The sequence below is a fragment of the Saccostrea echinata genome, unplaced genomic scaffold, assembly GCF_033153115.1.
Source record: "Saccostrea echinata isolate AGI-Se365-2 ecotype Australia unplaced genomic scaffold, CSIRO_AGI_Sech_v1 ptg000016l, whole genome shotgun sequence".
NCBI classification, from domain to species: domain Eukaryota; kingdom Metazoa; phylum Mollusca; class Bivalvia; order Ostreida; family Ostreidae; genus Saccostrea; species Saccostrea echinata.
In genome coordinates, this window is record NW_026889765.1 from 9,242,611 (window position 1) to 9,265,698 (window position 23,088).

General features: G+C 33.6%; 2 protein-coding genes and 2 long non-coding RNA genes across 6 annotated transcripts in view; 2 read left to right on the forward strand and 2 right to left on the reverse strand.

Annotated features, from left to right (window-relative positions):
* Window positions 1-23,088, forward strand: part of LOC133188405 (amine sulfotransferase-like) — a 165,609-nt gene that overhangs the window by 13,752 nt on the left and 128,769 nt on the right. The window lies entirely within an intron of this gene.
* Window positions 1,177-3,149, reverse strand: LOC133188121 (ephrin type-A receptor 4a-like). Its single transcript, XM_061323502.1, has 3 exons — window positions 2,999-3,149; window positions 2,722-2,850; window positions 1,177-1,355 (listed from the first exon to the last, which is right to left on the reverse strand). The coding sequence occupies exons 1-3, from the start codon at window positions 3,141-3,143 to the stop codon at window positions 1,177-1,179; spliced, it is 453 nt and encodes a 150-aa protein (XP_061179486.1). The 5' UTR covers window positions 3,144-3,149.
* On the forward strand, window positions 11,592-23,085 carry LOC133188891 (uncharacterized). 2 transcript variants are annotated; one of them, XR_009721337.1, is made up of 3 exons: window positions 11,592-11,762; window positions 18,872-19,003; window positions 23,031-23,085. It is a non-coding gene; the product is annotated as an uncharacterized LOC133188891 (long non-coding RNA). The 2 variants fall into 2 exon arrangements; XR_009721338.1 differs by lacking the exon at window positions 11,592-11,762 and adding an exon at window positions 18,493-18,563.
* LOC133188890 (uncharacterized) lies at window positions 14,695-15,382 on the reverse strand. The gene is made up of 3 exons (XR_009721336.1): window positions 15,316-15,382; window positions 14,911-14,974; window positions 14,695-14,732 (listed from the first exon to the last, which is right to left on the reverse strand). It is a non-coding gene; the product is annotated as an uncharacterized LOC133188890 (long non-coding RNA).

Consider the following 23,088-nt stretch of genomic DNA (forward strand, 5'->3'; position numbering starts at 1 on the left):
TATTCTTTACATTTTTTCCCTATACATTTCCTAGTTAATTTTTTTTATTTGTTGTGGTCCCCCTCTAACTGCCGTGGGGGGGGGGGGTGTTCATAATTTGAACAAACAGGAATCTATACAACCTGAAATACTTTTATATGAATATGACTAATCATAGCTTTGCTGTTCTTGAAAAGAAAGATTTTCACAACAATCTCCTATATATTCCAACGAAACTTTGATAGCCTAATAAGGCCCCACCCTTCCACCGGAGGTCATGATTGAACAATCTTGAATCTACAATAACTGAGGATGCTACCAGCTTTATATGATTAATCATGACTTTGCTGCTCTTGATAAGATTTTAAAAGATTTTTCCTTTATATGCCTATTTAAAACTTTGATCGCCTAATAGCCCAACCCTACCCGGGGTCATGATATGAACAAACCTAAATCTACACTATGTCAAAAAGCTGCTGTATATGTTTCTTCCTTTCTGGCCCAGTGGGTCTTGAGAAAAAGATATTTAAAAAAATTGCCATTAAATTTTCACTTATCCTTAATTATCTTCCGTTGAAAGAGAGCTTGGCCCTTCATTTGAAAAAAAAAAAAAAAAAAAAAAAAAAAAACCTTGCATCACCTTTTCCCAAGGGTGCTTTGAGGCAAGTTTGGTTGAAACTTGCCACGTGGGTCTTGAGAAGAAGTCGAAAATTCGAAAGGTTTACAAAAGGACAGACAGACAGACGAACGCCGGACGAAAATGTGATCAGCAAAACTCATTCGAGCGTTCGGCTCAGGGGTTCAGGTGAGCTAAAAACGAAACTTGCGTATCATTCATTTATCTAACCAATGTATAAAGACATTTACAAAATTAACGATATTTAACAATGCGATAAAAGTGAGGCAAATTATTTCATACTTCATGTTATTACTATATAAAAAGTAAGTAAATGAGTTTTTGTTGGGTGGTGTTGATTCCGTCTAGTAGATACCATTTGAAAAAGGTAATTCCTTTAATTCAAATTGACACCCATACATTAGTTAAGTTAGTACCCAATTTTTCAAACATGATAAATATTCTCCCCTACTAAAATACATGTACTGCTTTAATGAACATGAAATATAGCGTTAAAATGTGTATCTACAAGCCATATGTAAAACTGATATATGTCTTGTCTTTATAGTCTTTCGTTTACTTCATTTTTCAACATTGATATCTGCCAATTTCCTAGCAATTGTTAAGAAATTTGATCGATTAGAGGGTTCAGAGTTCCAGCGAGACAGCATCAGCTGATACAAGGCATCGGAGCAGTTCCTTGGTTGAGGATGACGGTATCCCTCTCTAAGCTTTCTTTGCAAAGGAGAATTCGATACATCTGCAGCAGATAAGTATATCTTAATGTAATAACAATGTATTATGGTACAAATGTATAATAGTACATGTACTAATATAAAAAATTGACATGCAATATATATTGAAACTGAAACAAATTATTTAACTCAACCACCGCGGGACCTGAATTAATATAAGTTATAATATGTCATTGATTTAATTGGTTTTTATACGTAACTACAATAGAAACAAATATTCAAATATAACTTCATAATGCCATAAATTCCAATATGTAAAGTTAAAACTACGGAAAACTGACTACCTTAGCCATGAATATGACCTATTAAGAATTGTTTCACCTATTGCCCGATGCCTTTACATTCTGAGAGCACTTCAATAAATATTTTATATTCTCTTTGAAATTCTCGATATATCTATTAATATCAAACAGAATACAAAATAAAATAAAAAACTTTTATGAAAAAAGAAAGGTTTCGCCATGAATCCATTCCTTTTGGTTGGTTGTAATATGATGTACATAATTAAAATAACAGGTGGATGTACAATAAGCATACATTAGTAAACATTTTAGAGTTGAATCTCGAGAGATGAGCATTTCAAAAGCCATAATCTTGCACCTTTGTCTGTGACTTCAAATGTGCGACTCCGAATGATCGGTAGAAAACCAGGAATATTTTAGATTTGAAACAAAAACATGAATTTATTTAATTCATGTAAATTAAATCAAAGAAGAAAATGATATACGTATGTCAGCATGCTTATTGATGACTGAAAATCATCTGGGAACAGTTGTGGCTAGATGGAAGCATTTTAAAAGAACATTGCATAAGTAAGTGTACATAGAATTTTAAGTAATAAACAAATTTCTCCTAGAATTTGGCATAATGACTCTATCTTACAGTATATCTCTGGTATGAAATATGATGTAAAACGTTCTAAAATTCAGGAATCATTTTGCACTCCCCTTTATTATTTTCAGAATTAGTAGAAGGAGAAAGTAGTTCATAAATTCAAATAATTCCTGAACTTTCAAGCAATATTTACATGTAATGTAAGAGAGTCACTCGAACTAAAGATGTTTGATATTTCCGAAAGATTCCTGTTGTAAAATTAATCTCAGTTTGAAATATCTTTGAGAGGAAATAAATTAAATTCTTTGATGTATACAAATTATAAAATCTGAAAGACCACATTTTTTTGTTTTACTTTCAGATGTTTTTGCAAAGGAATATGGCCTGCCAGTCCAAGGTTTTAACCAATAAGATAGAAATTGACGAGCTTCCATCTGAGAGATGCCTCATCGTTTAAAAAAAAAGCAAATTTAGGGGATGATCTTATTATTGAAGTATACAGTTCATGATATTAGAGAAGACATCCTTTATCATTACCTGGATAAGGGTCCTCTCCTCTAGTGACGATTTCTATTAGAACTATTCCATAAGACCAAACGTCTGACTTTGATGAGAAATTTCTAGCTAATCCTTCTGGTGCCGTCCACTTTACGGGAATAGGCCCACCTCAAAAATGACATTAACTTCTTGACATATGTGTCATTTCTTTTCATTTTAGATAATTTTATACGGGGATAAAAGCTGTCTGTTTTAAAAAAAAAACTGATTTATAATTCACTTTGCTTCAAAATTTTCGACAAAAAAAATCCAATACCTGATGAGGCATAGGTTGAGTCCTCTGGATCAAGCAATCTTGCTAGTCCAAAGTCGGACACTTTGGCTGTTAATGCTCTGTCTAGAGGAACATTTCTAGCTCCCAAATCTCTATGAACTATCTTTCTGCTCTCCAAGTATTGCATTCCGTTTGCAATCAAGTACTATTATATATATATATATATATATATATATATATATATATATATATATATATATATATATATATATATATATATATATATATATATATATATATATATATACCTTAAACCCGTAGTGCATTTTTAAGAAATTCAATGGCAGAATTCTAAATAATAATAATAAATAATTCCATTAAAACAACGGACCATCTCTTAAAAATCAACAACACTTTTTTTTTCTTTATTTATTTACGCAATATTTTTAGTGGAGTAATATTAGTAAGCTTGAATTGCTGTATAAAACAGCTGATTTAGAAAACGAAAGGGGGATAAAACCCTTAAAAACAGGTAAAACATGTGTTGAAAAGAATATCTCTTGCTTTGTGATTAAAATGATATTTATCCAACTCGTCGTGTGTTTCGGTCTCTAAATACTTACGGCTCGGGGGTGGTGGTTGGGGTAGAGGTAGAAAACAGATATGAATCTGCATTATCATTAAATGCGATGGTCAATATTTGGAAAGGGCTTAAGAAATAATTAAATAATTAAGAATCTTCTATCTTCTGCCAATGTTAGTCAAAATTGGCCAAGTGGTTCAAAAGAAAAAAGTAAAAATGTGTAAAGTAAAAAGACTGACGGAAGGCAGACGAACGGGCGATTGACAATAGGTGATCAGAAAAACTTACTTTAGCTTATAGGTCAGGTGACCTAAAAAACAAAATTCTCTCCGTTAAAGTCATTCGCTTAAGTAGAAAATAAGAGGGTGGAAGATTAAAAGAAATGTTTGAGTTATTCTTCGAAAACTATTTCTAATAACACGCAAGTTTGCAAATCTTGATCTTTGACGCTTTAATCTCAGAATCTATAGGGATCATATTTTAGTTTAGTTTAAGACAGTAGTGAAGAAACCATTTCATACCATATATGAATTTGTGACCTTGACTTTTCAGTGTTTGACCTAAAAAAATCAATAGTGGTAGTTCTTAACTTCGCGTCTTCATTTTGAAGTTTGATTGAAAATGAAGAAAGAGAAGTAGAATTATCATCAGGATACCGTTTATGCCATATATGGATTTGTGAACTTGACCTTTGATCTTTTGACATCAAAATCAATAGTTTTTTGTCATAAGATTTGAGAAAAAAATCCTTGCAATAAAAAAGGACCTGGTATATCATTCGGAATCTGAAGTACATTGTATCATGCCATTTGCGCATTTGTAACCTTGACCTTTCCTTCTGTGGCCCCAAAATCAATGGAAATCTATTCTAAGTTAGAGAGAGTCTTCACTTTTAGTTTATTTTTTTTTTTTTGTTTTTTTTCTTGCAGAAGAGCCTAGAAAACTTGTTATCATCTGGAAAAACAATTTCTGCAAATATGTATTTTGACCTTGGTCTTTGAACTTATGACCTTAAACTTGAATTGGATAATTTTTTTTAAGTCAAGGACGATATGATAAAAAATTTCACAGCAAAAGCTATAGGGTTTAGAGATATATCAAACAAGAAATCAGTTCAGGACTGAAAAGTTTAAAAATATAAGTGCTCCCACCCTACCCCCTGGGGTTGATGATTTGAACACAATTGTATCATTTTAATATGACTAATCAGGGCTTTGTTCTTAAGAAGAAGATTTTTGAGATTTTTTCCCTATATATATCCCATATTTCATGTAAAACCTTGATTGCCTAACGTGGTCCCACCCTTCATCTGGGGAGTCATGATTTGAAATTAAAAAACAAAACAAAACTTGAACCTACACCTCCTGATGATGTCTCTCAAATTTGAATCTACACTGTCTAATGAAGCTTTCACATCACCTTAAACTTTAATTGCCTAGTAGTTATTGAGAAGTTTTTTGAAAGATGCCATTTAATTTTCTCTAATTCTTAATTATCTCTCCTTAAAAGAGTGCGTGGCCCTTAATTTAAATAAACTTGAATATTCTTCACTCAAAAATGCTTTGTGGCAAGTTTGGTGTAAATTGGATAAGTGGATCTGGAGAAGAAGAGATAAAAATGTGAAGAGTTTATTAAAAACGACAATAACAACAACGACGACGATTACGACAGACAATGGACAAATTCTTTTGATCAGAAAAGCTCGCTTGAGCCTTCGGCTCAGGTGAGCTCAAAATATAAGTTGATAGACAAAGTGACAGACATACGAGCACCCAAAGAACATTTAAGAAGAAGCAGGGAACAATAAAAAAAATGAAACTAAGCTACTTAAAAAAAAATTATGTACATAACTACATTACATGTACGTATGATTGTTGATGAAATGGCTCAAAATAATACAAGTTATGAAAAAATAATTTGTAACTTGAATATTACAGAAAGAATGTAAAAATGCATCGGCACTCCAAGAACGTATGTATCGGGTGCCATCATCGGGTAAATTTTGATTAATTATCTTGAAGTCTTTCTGTCTCCAGCATTTCATTTAAGATTTGAACATCAATCTCATTTACATTAATATGAATTTGTTTATAAATAAAATCTTTAACATACAGCTTGTCATAAAAAAAAAAAAATAAAGCATCAACATAAGTGCCCTTTCTTGTAAGAATTAAGATATAAGTTTAAATAATGATACTATTTTTTTTCTTCTTATTCACAATGTAATTTTTTTTCTGAAATTCAATATTTTTTGCGTTTTACTCACATCAATTGCAAATGTTTTCATCTGCTCTTGACCAATGCTTCTGTTTGAACCAAGATAATTCTTCAGGTCTCCATTCTCCAGGTATTCCATCACAATAACAAAATTGTTCGTTTCCGTCCAAACTTGAATCAATTCGACCTCATTCTTGTGGTTTAGATTTCTCATTATATCTGCCTCTTTTTGATAGCTTTGAAACCAATAGGTTCGTCACTCTTCAACTCCTTTATTGCCACATTTCTACCGTTTAAAGTACCTTATTGGAAATAAAACTGAAACTGTTTCAACTCTTACTGTCTTAATAAATACATGCACTACTAAACCAGAAACGGATTGATATTCCCAAATTTTTCTGACAGTGTACTGCCTTTACTGAAAAACTGAACTTTTACTGCCGGTGCTGAACTTAGAAAAGTGATGACAATTATAGTCGGTGCTGATAAATTTAGAAAATTAATGATTCCATTTTACTGTCCCTGCTGGGAAACTTACACAAGTGCTGGCTTTTAATGATAATTACTATCCCAATTGTTCCCTATTGTTCTCGCTCTCGGGGAGACTGCAGATGTGTGAATTTATTATTTTTTTCAAAGAGGGTTAAATTTTATTTTTAAAAGATAATTTATAAAAATATTCTTGCTCATTTGATCGCTCTACAGTAAAATTATTTATTAAAAATATTCTATAAGGAAAACATATATATAGTCTTTCAGCAGACTATCCATCTATAAATTATTTTTAGTGATTTGTAATATCATGGTGTTTTACAGTGATCTATTACTCCTGATCATAAATAATTATTTCATTTTCCCAATTATTTCATTTTCCCTTATTTTACCAACTTTCTTTTTTTTTGTATATAAAAATAATAAAGCCATCTGGTAAGATATGTTCTATGCATTTTTAATTTTAAATAACTATAATATTTGATATTCATTGATTTTTGATATTTCTTATATATATATTTATATATTTTTTTACGTCTTTACTCATTTAATTCTTTTGAATGCAATAGATAGTCGATTTCCATATCTGGAAATTCTGGATCCGCACCTGAAAGTGTTATTAAGGGTATGTCCTTCTACCGAATTGCACATACAAAATCCTTTTTTTCTGAATTCATACACTTGTAATAAATAAATAAATAAAAAAAATAAATGAATACGTTAATAAATTAAAAAAAATTTAAAAAAGGATGAATTGTCTTTAAATATTTTTACTGGTTTGACACAGAAAATATCGTCACCATGTATATTATCTGCATTCGTCATAGATGTTTTAGGTTTTTGAAGATATATGTAAAGTGTGTTTATAACTAAAATAAAAGCTTTAAAAAAATCAAGTCTGGTTATTTTTTTCTAAACCTTGCAATTTTATATACAATTTAAGAAGAAGAATTCGAATACAAATTATATGCAACGAGATCAGAAGAATAAAAACTCAATTTTCTGTCGGAATTATACTGTCTAAAACTATCTACATTCACTTTGCCTCAGTCTGTTTTAATTGTGTGTGTGTGTGTGTGTGTGTGTGTGTGTGTGTGAGGGTGTGTGTATATGTGCGTTTGTAAACACCTTCAACTTAGCTCAGGTACTTATTGACACATCAATCAACTCACTACAGTTTTTCAAGTCACTACAGTAATCACTGTAGTGAGTTGCCGTTTTACGAAAAATGGGTAGTTCTCGATTATTTATGCCCAAAAAATCGAGAAAAAAAGTTGGTGTCATTTGACGGTTTACACCCGTATTTTCACACACCGACTTATGATCAAAAAATGGCCCTTACACACTTTACTCGGTTTTGATTCTAGCGCATGCGCAATGCAGACTAATACTATGGCCGACTTCCGGTGTGTAATGATCTCGATTTTTCTACAAAGCAACAAATGATCTCATCAGGTAAGTTAATTTTCTGTTGATTTTACCGTGAATTAAAGCGTTAATTACAAAACATCACATCGTTTCCATATACAAAGATATTAATCAATCACTCGATAAACATAGAGTATTTAGATTTCGTTGTTTATATGCCCTTGAAAAATTTATGTTCAAATCCCTTAGTTATAATCCAAAAATAAAACTTTAAGGTTAAAGAATTATTTAAATATATTTCCATATAACTTTAAATCCACTACATGGCCCAATCCATTTGTTAAGCATAATTTGCAGTCGTCATCGAGTCTAAGTTCGAATTTTCTCGAATTATTCATAATGTTGACATGTTTCTATTTCATGCACTCGTATCAATTAATTATGTTCAACTTATATAAAAAATTATACTTCATGTAATATATCAAACGTATCTGGTTCTTTGTTCTAGTTATGAACTGAACTGGAATTATCTCTATCCTTTATAGTCACACATATTGCCATCAACACATCTTCAGTTCAGAAGTTAAATAAATTATTTTATGAAGTTAGAAATTATTTATCTTATTTATCTTTGTCCAAGACATGCACTTCATTTGTAATTTATTCTTTATTTAAAAAAAAAACTGCTTCAAATATGTATGATTACAAAAGTATTTAACAGTACGTTCTCACCATATAAGAATCACACTTTTCGATTTTAAATGTTTCTCGACTGATTTTACAGAATTTCAAATGAACAAATTCATTTAAATATTTTCTAATACAATGTCCCTGATGTATGTCACAATGGAACACCTACACATGTATTGTATAAAAAGAATTTAGAAAGATTAGATATCTTTATAATGGAGGTACGTGTATGATAAACTGTTTTGATCGGAAGGGGAAATGCATTTTTAAAATACTACGGCTAATGTAGACAAGATCAGAGTTCTCTTTCATCCAAAAATAAAGTATGCTCAGTTCTTCTTGTATGTGTCCTTAAAGCTGGTAAACTAATCAAAATATGAAAATCTGCAAGTTTTTGTACATGTATTCAGATTGGAAACTTTAATCATTAGTTGCTTACCTGTCCGTGTAAGAGAAATAATTACAGTCTCTAGACTTGATGAGGTGTGATTACGGTAATTGTAAAATGTGGTTTCCAAGACTTTACCTTATTTATTCATTAGAGTTAGTGATTCATGTTCACTATTGTTTCCTCAGAAGGAGATGATCCAGGAATTCTTCCGGGGAGGGGGGGGGGGTCCATGCCCCCCCCCCCAAATCCAACTGAGAAATTTACCCAAAACTTAAAAAATAAATAGATAAATTTTAAAAAACGCAAACTTGTCCATCCCCCCCCCCCCCTGAGAAAAACTACAATTTGGAAACTCAAAAAAAAATAAATAAATAAAAAATAAAAAAATAAAAATAAAAAAATATGAGTGGACTGGACTGGATCGGTGCATGAATTGCTAAACATTGTCCATCGTATATATAAAGAACTGCATAAATTTTACACTTAGTCTAATCAGGGATTATATATAGAAATATCTATTTGAACATTGTTAATGCCTCCCCCCTCCCCCCTCCATTTACCATGTTTATTTCCAGTAAAAAAAAATGTCTGATTAACCTATTCTACTCAAATTTACTCAAGTAATAAACTTTTTTTTTTCTGTGTAAAATTTCATTCCGAGTCATCACCGGAACGAATTACTACTTAATCGTAACTGTTGTGGTGGCAGGGGATAGTTTCGTACTAAAGACCCGTCAAATTTTTTAAAAAAGTGAGATAGCCCCTGTTTGATGTGATATTTTATGTAGAAAAATGAATTGAATAATTATGGGACACATGTCCAGTGTAGCAGAGTGCTTGCTGAGAAAAATGATGTGCAACATGTAGGTCATCGTCGGAAACCCACGGTCGGTCTCGCTTCTCTTACCTAGACCGACCGTGGGTTTCCGACGATGCATGTAGGTGTCACTGTGATGCTTAGTATACACAGAGTGTAAATGCGAAACTAAAACACGTGGTCTGCTGCAGAGGAAATTCAGCTGAAAAGCAGGTAGGGTTCAGAAGAAGGTCTGTATCTCTGAGGGAAGGTGAATGGCCCCAGACCAATTAGTGAATTTTTAATAGGGCATGCATTGATCTACAGGATGTTGGGTGTTTTATCCCCCTTGCTCGGGCCTGGGTTGGGGCTATATGGGTGCGGGTTAGGCCCAAATCTTGAAAAATTAAGCCAAAATCTGGGGGGCCCCCCAGTGCATTTTTGGTACACATGCACTTAAATATGTAGATTACATGTTATATGTTGACATATTTTTTAAGCTATGGGTATATGAAATTCAATTAATTAGCCTTCAAGAAACTGTCCCCACTTATCTGTTTTCATTGACATCCTGTATATACCTACCCCCTCAGCACATGTTTGGCATTAAAAAAAACTATCCCCTGCCACCTGTGGCGTGATGCTTGATTGTGAACCTAATAACATAGAAATACTTATTGGATTCTACCTTCGATGTCATTCTGTGATTTATTTTAGTATGTAAATACCCCTCATGGTAAGTATAGAGTAAGAAACGTTATATAAAGGTGTAAATGACAAGTTCAAAATATTTACATGATACATGTAAACAAATCAGAGGTCATTCGAGTCACGTATAAAATTATTAAGTCATGCATGTGATATCAGTCAAGTGCAGATATTTCACAAAGGTTTGGTTGTGCATATATTTTAAACCTTTCACTGTGGTGTTTGTGAGCGTGATACGTGATACAGCTGTGATACCAACACGTAAAAGAAGATAGGCTAAGTGAGACTCTTGTAAATTCACATACACACACAAAAGATGTAAAGGTTGCTCCACACCTCTTCAAATTAAGGCTTTGCCACACTACAGCATGTACAAAGCTTAAAAAACTTGCATCAACGTACAGAAAGATTAACATACTCGCTGGCATATGCTGAAGGCTTGTGCCATGCACCATAATCATGATAATTGCACTGAAGTAAAAAAAATTTAAAATGGTCATTTAATCAACCATATTAGCACCAAAGTGTGCATTCAATTTTCCCTTGGCTCTGTTCATTGGAAAGATTTCGACATTATATCTTTTAAAGGAAAGGTTTGTTTTGTTTGTATGTTGTTTAACGTCCCTCTCGAGAATTTTTCACTCATATGGAGACGCCACCACTTGCTGTTGGAGAGCTGCAAATTTTGTCCTATACTCGGCATTTATGGCCATTGAGCAGTGAGGGATCTTTTTTGTGCCAGCACCTACTCAGGGTTAGAAACTCCCTAAAATTCCAACTCGCAAATAATTGCGAGTACCAAGCAAGTGAACTCGCAATTTTATAAGACTACTCGCAATTTTCATATAAAGTTAAATTTATATAAATTAAATACATGTAACTTAAGGGAAAAGTAACTACTGTACAATACACAAAATACAACTACAGTGTGACTTTTATTTAAATTACTGATTTAAATCAAAGGCATTGTGTTCTGTCATATTATATAATTTTGCTACAGTTTCAATGCAAAAAAAATTCAACTCGCAAGTTTTTGCGAGTTACCCAAGTTTTAACTCGCAATTTGGGAATTCTAACTCGCGTTTTGCGAGTTGTATATAGTGAATTTCGAACCCTGCTACTGCGACATGGGACCTCGGTTTATGCGGTCTCATCCGAAGGACTGGTCTCCACGTCCCACAGTGGGATTCGAACCCGCGACGTAAGAATCAACTCCTTACTCCGCGACTTTAGAGCAGACGCTCTAACCACTGCTCCACGCGGGCGACTTTAAAGGAAAGGAATTGTATAGTTTGATATGTGCACACCCTAGATTTTGGAAATGTTAATGCTCTACTTTTATTGTTTTAATTACTTTCATTTTCAGATGTTTATTTTTTGTGAATGTGTGCATTTGGCCGGAAAACAATCTGACATTCCACCTTGAGATGTTATTTGAGAGTTGTTCCATCCTTAAATGTAAAGCAAGGATTTAAAACAGTGTGAGAAAAGGTTAACATTGTCGCCTATGGGAAATGTATTGGTGGACTGTATACCCCATATATATTGAGTACGTCTATTGGTAAGCATGCTAAGAGAAATTCTACTTGTTAAAAAAATTGTACTTTCAGGCTGAGTTGAAGTTTGTAATTTAATAATATCATCATTTCCAATTGTTGAAATCTATGAAATACACAACTTTTATTTTGCTTAATGTGCATATTTTAAAACAAATCGAGTCGCAATATAGTGTCCTTCCAAAATTTTGAGGTGAAATAGACATAGTGTATATAGACACAGTTAAGGCACGGAACCCATATATGAAATTTAGAAAAGATGTACGGGCTCCACAGACCCAAGATATGGACACAGAATCTGAGGTTGAAAGCAAGGTGTTCTTGTGCACAGAAACCAATGTGTAGGCAAGGAATACTTGTCCCAAGAAGACAGTTTCTAACTTACAAAATTTGAATGAGGCAGATTTGGTTCAAACTATATACATGTATTTTTAATCTCACGGCTTTTTACATAGCATGATCATAACTTCCTTTGTGCAAATCAGATTAGAAGGATTCATGATCCTGAGCTAATATAGCTTGTGTCTTTCTTACTTTATAAAAGATACATAACTAATATACATGTATATCACTTGGAATTGTACTTAGGTCAACGCAGTACAGTTAAGGCAACATTTTCTATAAAAAGGCACCAAAAACGAGACACTTAAAGTTCAACCGTCTTATTTTTTAGCATGAAACTCTATCTGAAATATCTTAATGGCTTTATGAAGAGTTTGTCCATCGCTTTTCACATCGGTATTTTTTGTCATCATGTGACCCTCTAAAGTCACGTGAGCTCCGATTTTAGGTCAAAATATGAAATGTCAAATTTAACCAAAAAGTGCAAGGGCAAGGTAAACAATATTTGAACTGCACAAGGTTTCATTGTGTCCCTTGATATCTATCCTATCGAAAAACTGATGCTCATTCAGTCAGATTTCTGAGATATTTAAGTTATCCATTGAAAACAAACACCAGTATTCAAAAATAGGGTATTTTTCATCATTTAATCGGAAATTTTAAATTGCCTAATAAATTACAAAGAAATGAGCATCACTTTTTAAAAACTATACAGTAAAATAAAGAATTTAAAATAAAAACCTACCTCTTGGGTTGTCGCCTTGCCCTTGCACTTTTTGATTACAAATTGAAATCTTAACACATTCATTCTAAATATAGTTTTCAAACGCATCATTGACCCAGCATGGGAGATAACTCTGTGGTACTTAGTAGAGTTTGTGTACCTCGCAAATTTTAAACAAATACCTACGGACTGCGCTGGACTTTATTTCACTAAATCAAAACGGTATGCATAAAAAAATCTTTGACTTTACTTTGTTTTGTATATCTTCGTTCTTTTATACGCTACACAAGACGTATTTGACACCTACCGCATTTCCTCCGTTCGCCTAAAATTTGCCGCAACATCCATCATGCAAATAAATTGGAAAATGCCCATGGTAAAAAATATTGAAAGATTCAGTCATTTGTAATAAAAATAAAAAATAGACAGCCCCTATCAATGATTAAACATTTATTCTTCCGCAGTAGACACACAGAAAAAAATATCTCCAACAGAACTTAGTAGTTTTTTTTTTTTTTTTTTTTTTTCCATATGTGATTATTTTAGTTATCAAACCTTCAACTGTTTATGGATTCTAGACTACGTTAAAAGTTTTAAGAACAGAAGGAAGGGATTGGGGTGCTTACTCCTGTATTTAATAACCTGTTTTCCTTTCTACAGATCTAACACCCTCCCCCCCCCCCCCCCTCTCACCAGTTTGCCTCTGGCTCCTTTGATACCATATACTTACTGGCATGTTAAAAATAAATTATTAAACAGTGTTTACATCAGGTTTTACTTATTTGGGTATTGTAGCACAAATCATATCGGCGTAGGGGGGGGGGGGGGCTTTAGTCTCATGTTTTTGAGTAATTATCAGTCAATGCGCAAACAAGATAATCATAGTAAAAACCTTTGTGATACAGAAACAGATACTCTGTTAAAGAACAGGTGAACACAATATACATGCTGAAATTTAGATCTTGTTGTACCCCAAAACACAGACAGGTGCATACCAGAATGGAAGTGAAATGTACGCAGAGAACGGCTGGGGTCCGCTTTGAAACCCCCAGTGGGTCCAGATGAGGGCCCAGGGGCGAAGTCCCTGGAAGCTCATGGTTTTTACCAAATATTTCATTCAAAATCATGCCATTTCGATTTTCTTTAGAAAATACAAGACATAGTAATATCGTTTTTTATACAAAGTTAAATACTTCCGTGCAAATTTATTGTACATGTACAGGCTGAATATTTTTTTAAAAGATATATTGGTATCATCTTTCGGCAGCAAATATAATTAATAATTTCAATTTTTAATAAAAATAAAATTTCAAATCATATTCTAGTGGATCACAGCATTCAACGGTTGATATTTTCTCAAAGATCTTAAAATAAATTATCAATGTGTTGTAGAAGAATTGCAAATCAATGAATGTTTTATTTGGTTTGGCAATGATTTAATAAAAAATTACAATTTTTTTTTATTTTTTTTTTTATAAAGACATGGTAATATAGAATTTGAATTTGAATCGAAACAGTACGAGATAAAATAATTTGAAACAGAAATATTTGCTGGATGGTATTGATATTTTTTCTTTTTTTCTTCTCACAAATCTCTCCCTCCCCCCCCCCCCCCCCCCCATTTTTTTTAAATTTGTAAACGATGTGTACGCACCTGCGTATAAATATTTGCGTATAAGCAGCTATGCGCCTGTCAGAATACATGCAAGTAAAGATACTCAAATCTTAACAGGCTTCAAACTTTCACACCATTGTACTGTTAAAAATTCAAAGTATTAGTTATCTAGAAAATTTATTTAATTAAAAACAGCCTTTCAAATTCAAAGACAAGCTGTGAAGGGATTTCTGAGCAGGTGCATATATTTCAAACAGTCCACAGTTCAAACAGTTCTTCTGGATGAAATCAATTCTGAAAACAAAATGAAATACCATTATGGAAGGTTCATTGGTGTTTTAAAAAAGTGATACTCAAAACAATGCATTGAGTAACATGGAAAACATATACATGACTCTACTGTTTTTATTATCAAAACATTTCAATAATCTTGCTAGGAATATGTATGGTTTAGAGCTTATATGGAGCATACCTTTTTATTTTATTGGTGGAAACACTTGCTGCCTGAATGAATTGTTCAAATTGTTTGGGAGTAGCTACAACACAATATATATGTAATGAGTGAAAAACATAATGATTACTTTTGTAGAATGAAATGACATTGCATTGTACAAAACAAACCATGCTATACTATATTTTCTGAAATTCATAAAATAAATGGAAACAAACTTATGATACAAAACTTTTCTGGGAAATTGAAACCTATTACATTTTGCAAAAGTAGAATTGGTAGCTATACTTAATTTAAGTAAAAAAAAAAATCAATATACTAGAGATAACATTTAATTCTTTCACCTATACAACATTTAAAAAAAAAATTTACATGTAACACTGGCATACTATAAAATTAATGTGAAATGCTTTAGTGTGATCATACCCAGTGGAGAAATTGATGCATCTATTTTGATAGTTCTAGCTGATGTAAATGCTAGTTTTAACCAGTTCTGTGATAGCTACAATGACAAAAGAATTATACATATAAACAGAACATAAATACATGTATATACATATCAGACTGACTTAATGTACATGTAGTCAGACAAATGAAAATTCAAACATTTTATCTTCATTAATGTAGAAATTCTACAAATTTACAGCCTAGTGATATAGATAGTAAAAGTTCTATGATGAATTTAAAATATGAAGCACTGGTAAAAACTGAAATCTTAAAATTCGCATATTTTTGATTGCCAGAGGTAAAAATTAAAATTTATAGGGTCCTATACTCTTGTATGTACAGTGCACATACACTGTACACTGTGCAGTTTGACTTCACAAATACACTGTAAGTGTGACTGCATCTAAATTATACTATTTGATATCATGACGTGCTGTGCTTATATTATGTTACATGTTTGTACATATATGCCAAAGGACAACATTGCATATTTAAAAGTGTGCAACTTTCATAATGTGTGTGTTTTCGTGTATGTGTGTGTGTGTGTGTGTCTGGGGGGGGGGGGGGTACACACAAGGCACTGCATTGCAGTTTGTGACGGACTGTAACAATACATCTTATTGTACATGTTCAAGGTTATTTTACATCGATGTAAAGAATAGTATGTCTACATGTTAATACCTATGCACATACACACCATGAACAGAAAGGGACCTAGGGAGGTAGTGCGGATCGTCTCAGTTTTCCATGATTTCCCGAAATAACGTCATCATCTTCTCATCAAAAAGATAAACAAGGCCCAGGTCTCTTATTTTATCCCTATTCTCTTTAAAGATTGCCTGATTGTTGCATTTATCCACTGCATATCTCAGCTGCTGTCGCCACGTTTTTAGATGTATAAACAACATTCCGTGTCACCGAGTGCAAGCGCTTGGCTGAAGCCGAATGCAACCAAACGACACAACAAAAAGAGAATTATTTCGAAGACGTGTTGTTACTATATAAGAGAAAATCACTAATGTTTATTTATTTAAACCTGAAAATACAGACATTCATTACAAATTCTCGCAATCATCATTAAATAGCTTTTTTGAGCTCTATTTCCTTATATGGATCTATCAAGGCGGAGCAACTGTCATGACGTCAAACCTCATTATGACCTCATTACCATATTATCTTCATGTGTAGCCTTAACTGTACTGCGAACTTGAATGATTTTGTCACTTTTGAACTAAAAGTCTAAGTAAGTAAGTCTAATATAGAAGCCATTTGAAATCTTTATCCTTGGATGTTTCAATGCAAGCTGACAGACATTGAAATAGTCTTTGTTGATCAATGATGATTTAACCTAAGTTAACAATCTCATTTCATTTTATATGTGGGTATATATATATATATATATATATGTTTGTTTATTCATATACATGTATGTTTATGTACATGTATATGATAGAAAAACAATGTACAGAATAATTAATTGATGCTTTCAAAATAAAAAGTGTTGCTTGTGTGACGCAGTGGTTAGAGCGTTTGCTCTAGAGTCGCGAAGTAAGGAGTTGATCCTTAGATTGCAGGTTCGAATCCCACTGTAGGACGTGAAGACCGGTCCTTCGGATGAGACCATATAAACAGAGGTCCTATGTCGCAGTAGGTGCTGGCATGAAAAAGATCCCTCTGAGAGCTGAGAGCGGGGTATAGGTCTATTAAAAAAAATTCTAAAACTAATCAAATTAATAATGTAAAGCATTGTAAAGTTTGTATTCAGTCTCTATTTGGCATCTACAGCAACATCAGGGGATTCTCCAAGATCCTAACCCAGATCTAGATGAATTAATTAAGGCACATGCAGATCTCATGACTCCATATTTGGTTATTTTTTGACATGGTCGGTTTCCCTAATCAGGGTCTCCAGATATGGAAAATGGCACAGGTTTCTGGTACAGGTTTTTCAGAATCCATGAGTTCATGTAGGGAACCTAGCACAACTTTCTGTGAAGGGTTTATTTGTAAAACTGTTGTGACAGAGATCGGGCTCGGGATGTCTTTATGCATTACGCCAGCCGGACTTTATCGTAATGTGATACGATAGCGGCCAAGGGTAGTCCGGATATACATGGGTATAAATATGAGCGCTCTGCAGAAAGCTGGCAGTTGCCAGTTGGAGCGCAGTGTAGACGGTTGGAGAAAGCACAATAGTGAGGTACGGCGGAGGTTAATAAGGCTTGTAATTAATACAGTATACGGTGTCTAGTATACTGGGTTTACATTATTCAGGTTAATAAAGTTGTAATTACTTTTCCTCGAATTTTATTAAGGTCTGTCTGTGTACAGGACAGAGACCTCGAAGATCCGTACCTGTCCTGGTACTGATACATGCAGGACACAGACCTGTCTGAATACAGGACCTATCCCGGATTTGAGACCCGTACCTGTCCTGGTACTGATACATATAGGATACAGACCTGTGCGAGACCTATACCAATAATTGTTTAAAGATAGTTGTATGCTTTATGTTAAGGATAGGAAATCCTAATATTATTTATATCTGTATATATTGACTCGTTTATTTTTCACATCCTTTGTCACTTATCATTTTTAATCATTTGTTTAATTAATTGTCTTGATTAAGGATCTACCCAGATTCACGGACCCAAACACGTTACACTGTGTTATGTTATATTTCAGTCATTATCCCATGCCTGTTCTTGCCTTGACCACTTTTTCGCATGGCTTTCTATACATATTTTACATATATAGGAGGAGAAATGCTAGTCTGTTACAGGTTTATGGAAGCTAAATTTGTGCCTGTGTTTAAACCACCCAGACAGTTTCATATGGGAGTAACCCCCCCCCCCCCCCTTATGAACATACAGCTAATTCTCATACCTCCTGTTGTTTACAGTTACATGTATGTAGCGAATAAATTCAATTAATGTGTCAATTTATATTATTTATTAATTCAAAGCTAAGTTGAATATATTTTTACATAAGGATTCAATATGTACACAAAAATTCACAAACGAGGTCGGAATCGGTATTCAGTCAAGTTCAAGTTCAAAGTGAAAGTAGTGTACTCAATGTACAGGCCGGCAGGGTCTTGCAGTATGTAAGTGACATGCATGTGTCATTTTATGAAGGGGTATAAATGAAAATTATTTTCATGGAACAGGATTACATGAATGAGGACATGTACATTCTTTGGAAGCAGTCAGTCAACTTATTCAAGTGTGTGTGAACATGCACACTAACATTTTTCATATTTTATTGATAGCATGATCGATACATGTATTAATTTTGTCTAATGTATTATTTGTCAGCATGGTCAGTAAAACATGCTTTTTAACTGTATTATTTATTTAACTAAACAATGTTGGGACTTAAATCAGTGCAAGATGAAGCAAATTCATAATTTATGATTATTTTCAAATAATGAACATAAATGGAACGTGGAACGTTTGTATGTGTGTAATGTCTGTCTGTGAATGTTTTAGGATGGATGTTTTGTGATACTGAAGTATAACATCGATTTTTTTAGGTTCATGGTGATACAGGAAAACTTCAAGGTTCCTGCAGATGGTGTTTAAAACTATTGGCCAGTGAACACAAACCCATTTAATTATATTTTGAATCTTCACCAGGAGAAAAAAGATGGCAGTACTTCTAATGCGTAAGTAGAATTGTTTTAAAAAGCTTCTTTTTTTGTTTTGGGGTGGGATGAATGATTAAACAAATACATCATGTACATAAGCGTTGAAATCCCTTTAATACAGGGCGTTTCAACAAACATGTCCTTCTTTTACTACTTCACATGAGTCCGTCAAAAAAGGAAAGATCAGTGTTTTGTAACGATTTATCTAAAAATAAACATTACAATGCAGTCTTTGCCAAATCTTTTTTTCAGTACATGCCCTTCGGGCAGGTTTAACCACTTATTACGCTAGCCCGAACAAATATTCACATGCCCAGAATTTTATCAAGTAATTTTATTTTTATTTGCCTTTTCATGGCAAGGAAATGATCCGAAATCCATTTCTATCGATCTATTGTCTAGCCATTAATATTGTTTTCAACCTGTACACTTTTTGTGTTTCTTTTGCAAAAGAGTTCCCTGGAAATCGTGGTAGAATAAACTATCGTTAAAATTTTATTTGGTGCTCCACTTCAGATGAAAAATCATACTTTTAAGTACATTTAATGTTATTGGTATTACTTAATTTGATAATACGGAGGCTTAGGCCTCAGAATTCACATGCCCTTTGGGCTTGTAAGTATGCAATTTCCACATGCCCCCTTCCAATTTTACCAGGTCCCTGGCTTCGGACTCCCGGGATTTGTCGAAGACTGATTACAATGTTCTTTTTATAGTTTTTTGAAAGTACATGAAGTGTTTTATTCCAAAGATTTTTAGCTCACCTGAGCCAAAGGCTCAAGTGAGCTTTTCTGATCAAAATTTGTCCGTTGTCTGTCGTTGTTGTTGTCGTTGTCATCATTGTTGTAAACTTTTCACATTTTCATCTTCTTCTCAAGAACCACTGGGCCAATTTCAACCAAACTTGGCACAAAGTATCCTTGGGTAAAGGGGATTCAAGTTTGTTCAAATGAAGGGCCACGCCTTCTTCCAAGGGGAGATAATTAAGAATTTGTGAAAAATTAATGGCATCATTAAAAAATCTTCTTCTCAAGAACCACTGTGCTTGAAAATATGAAACTTATGTGGAAGCATCCTCAGGTAGTGTAGATTCAAGTTTGTTCAAATCATGACCCCTGGGGGTCGGGTGGGGCCACAATGGGCGATCAAAGTTTTACATAGGAATATATAGGAATAATCTTTAAAAATCTTCTTCTCAAGAACAGCAAAGCCATGATTGGTCATATCTATATGGTAGCCTCCTCAGACAGTGTAGATTCAAGTTTGTTCAAATCATGACCCCCGGGGGTCGGGTGGGGCCACAATGGGCGATCAAAGTTTTACATAAGAATATGTAGGAATAATCTTTAAAAATCTTCTTCTCAAGAACAGCAAAGCCATGATTGGTCATATCTATATGGTAGCCTCCTCAGACAGTGTAGATTCAAGTTTGTTCAAATCATGACCCCTGGGGGTCGGGTGGGGCCACAATGGGTGATCAAAGTTTTACATAAGAATATATAGGAAAAATCTTTAAAAATCTTCTTCTCAAGAACAGCAAAGCCATGATTGGTCATATTTACATGGAAGCATCCTCAGGTAGTGTAGATTCAAGTTTGTTCAAATCATGACCCCCGGGGGTCGGGTGGGGCCACAATTGGCGATCAAAGTTTTACATAGGAATACATAGGTTAAATCTTTAAAAATCTTCTACTCAAGAACAGCAAAGTCATGTTTGGTCATATTTAAATGGAAGCATCCTCAGATAATGTAGATTCAAATTTGTTCAATTCATGACACCCCCCCCCCCCCCCCCCCCCCGAACCACTTTTTTATTTAAACTTTTCAACCTTTCAAGACTGAACTGAATTCTGCTTTTTCCTAGCCATAGTGCTCAGGTGAGCAATATGGCCCCTGGGCCTTTTGTTTAAAATCTCGTGATCATGCAGGAAGTATGAACATATTCCTGATCTCGTTCATTATACTCAAAACGTTTGACATCTTTATGTATCATACCCTGTACAAAATGTTCCACCTGGAAAAAGGCATAATCAAGACAGACTTCTCAGTAAAATTCCAGGCGTAAAACTTACTATAAATGTTAAAGCAATATAAGCAGAAACCAAGCGTTAACCAAGCGGAGACTAGCTGGAAATTTGAGGCGAAAATGTAATTAGTTCCGCCTGGAAATTGACATTCTGCCTGCATGGAAATTGAAATTCCACCTAGAATTGAAATAACAGGATTCCGCCTGAATATAGATTCCATTTAAACTGTCCAAAATATTTCTTTTTATAATTTCCAGCTATTTTCCCACTGAACTAAATTCAGCCTAGAATTTGATGACTGGAATCTGTTAAATTTAGGTGGAATCTCTGAGAGCCTGGAATTTGTGGATTCGGTGGAATACCCTTGGTGTCCAACGAAATTCTGGGCGGAATCCACCTTAATTGTTTGTACAGGACTAAATCATAATCACTAAAATGTTTAATTTCACATCAGTCAGTCGTAAAATTAAGTGCCAACTTGACTCAGAATTACCTTACTACCTGCTGAGATGCTAGAAAGCTAAAAATACATGCAGGGTTTTCTAGTAAATGTTGTTGAAAATCGTAATTTATTCATTTTGTTTTCCAGAAATTTTTATTGGTCTGTTGGGACTTACTAGCGACAGATTTTATTAGTCCAAATGAAAATGTATTAGTCTGATCAGACTAACGGACTAACATTAGTGTTGAACCCTGACATTAAAATATCTCAGGCATATATTTAGTCAGGCCATGCTTACACTGTGTAAAACATGATGCTGGAAAGTTGAATTGAAAATTTAAGTCTCCTTTATCAGTCTCTAACAAAAACTTTTAACTAAATCAGTAGAATTAATTTAAAATTCATAGTCTTTCCGAAATGTTTAGACTTTATATTTTGCAATAATTACTTAAGTGTTCATTATTGATATCCCTTATCTTAATTCCTGAAACTGACAAATCACAGTAGCCTAGACGGTAGTTGTTGTCGGTACTCGCATTATAATCAATAGGTCCCTGTTCAATTCTTGTTCCTAGCACCTTGTCAATCCAAGATGTTTGAAATAGGTAATGAGATTGTTCGATTACTAAGCTGTGACTCTATAAGTGAAAGATGCATGTATTTTAAATGAAACCTTAAAAATCAAGGTCTCATTTCATGGTAGGCAAAATAAAAAAAAAAACCCTCCAGTGTTAAGCTACTAGTATACATTGTAGTGAAACCAAATATCGAAATTTTATGATATGGTGTCATATGTTTTTTTTTTTTCAACCACAAATTAAATCCCCTCAAATCATGAAAATTTAAACCAGTGAAAATAACCAATTTTGCATTAATTGAGAAACTTGCATGTATTTGAAAGCTTCCTGAAATACCAGTAGTGTAGATTCAAGTTTGTTCAATTCATGGACCCTAGGGGTAGCGTAGGGCCACAGAAGAGGATCAAAGTTTACATGGAATGACAGAAACATGATTTAAATTAGTCATATTTATTATATCCATGTCCTTACCAAATTTCTGTTGCACTTTTCTCAGCAACTACTCATCGAAGGTGCTTAATATTTTAGCACGCTCTCTGTTTAGGCATGCCATATGGTAGGATGTATTTTTGTAGGAATCCCATGTTAACTTCCTGTTTATCCCTCCATCTGTCCGTACTAAATTTCCATCACAGTTTTCTCAACAACTGTTAAGGATGATGCTTGAAAGTTTAGCACACTTTTAAATTGTTTAGGCATGCCATATGGTGGGATTCATTTTTGTATGAATTTGACGTCAACTTCCTGTTTACCCCTGTGCTTGTCCGTACCAAATTCAAATCAGTGCGGGAATTATAATTACTAGTGAGCATTGGCTCGATCACAGACTTCTTGTTTTCTATTTGATAGGAATGTCTTTTACTTTAATTAGCTAAAATACTTATTTAGTTCTTCACAAATATTCTAAGAATGTTCTTTTTTTATAATATGTGTAACCATTACTGTTTCTTGAGTCAAGATTTTTTTTAATTTATTTTATTGGTATTTATTTCTACTAGAAGCAGCTACTAGGGAAGATTTAATGAAGGAAGATGAGGAAGTGGAGAAAAAGCTAAA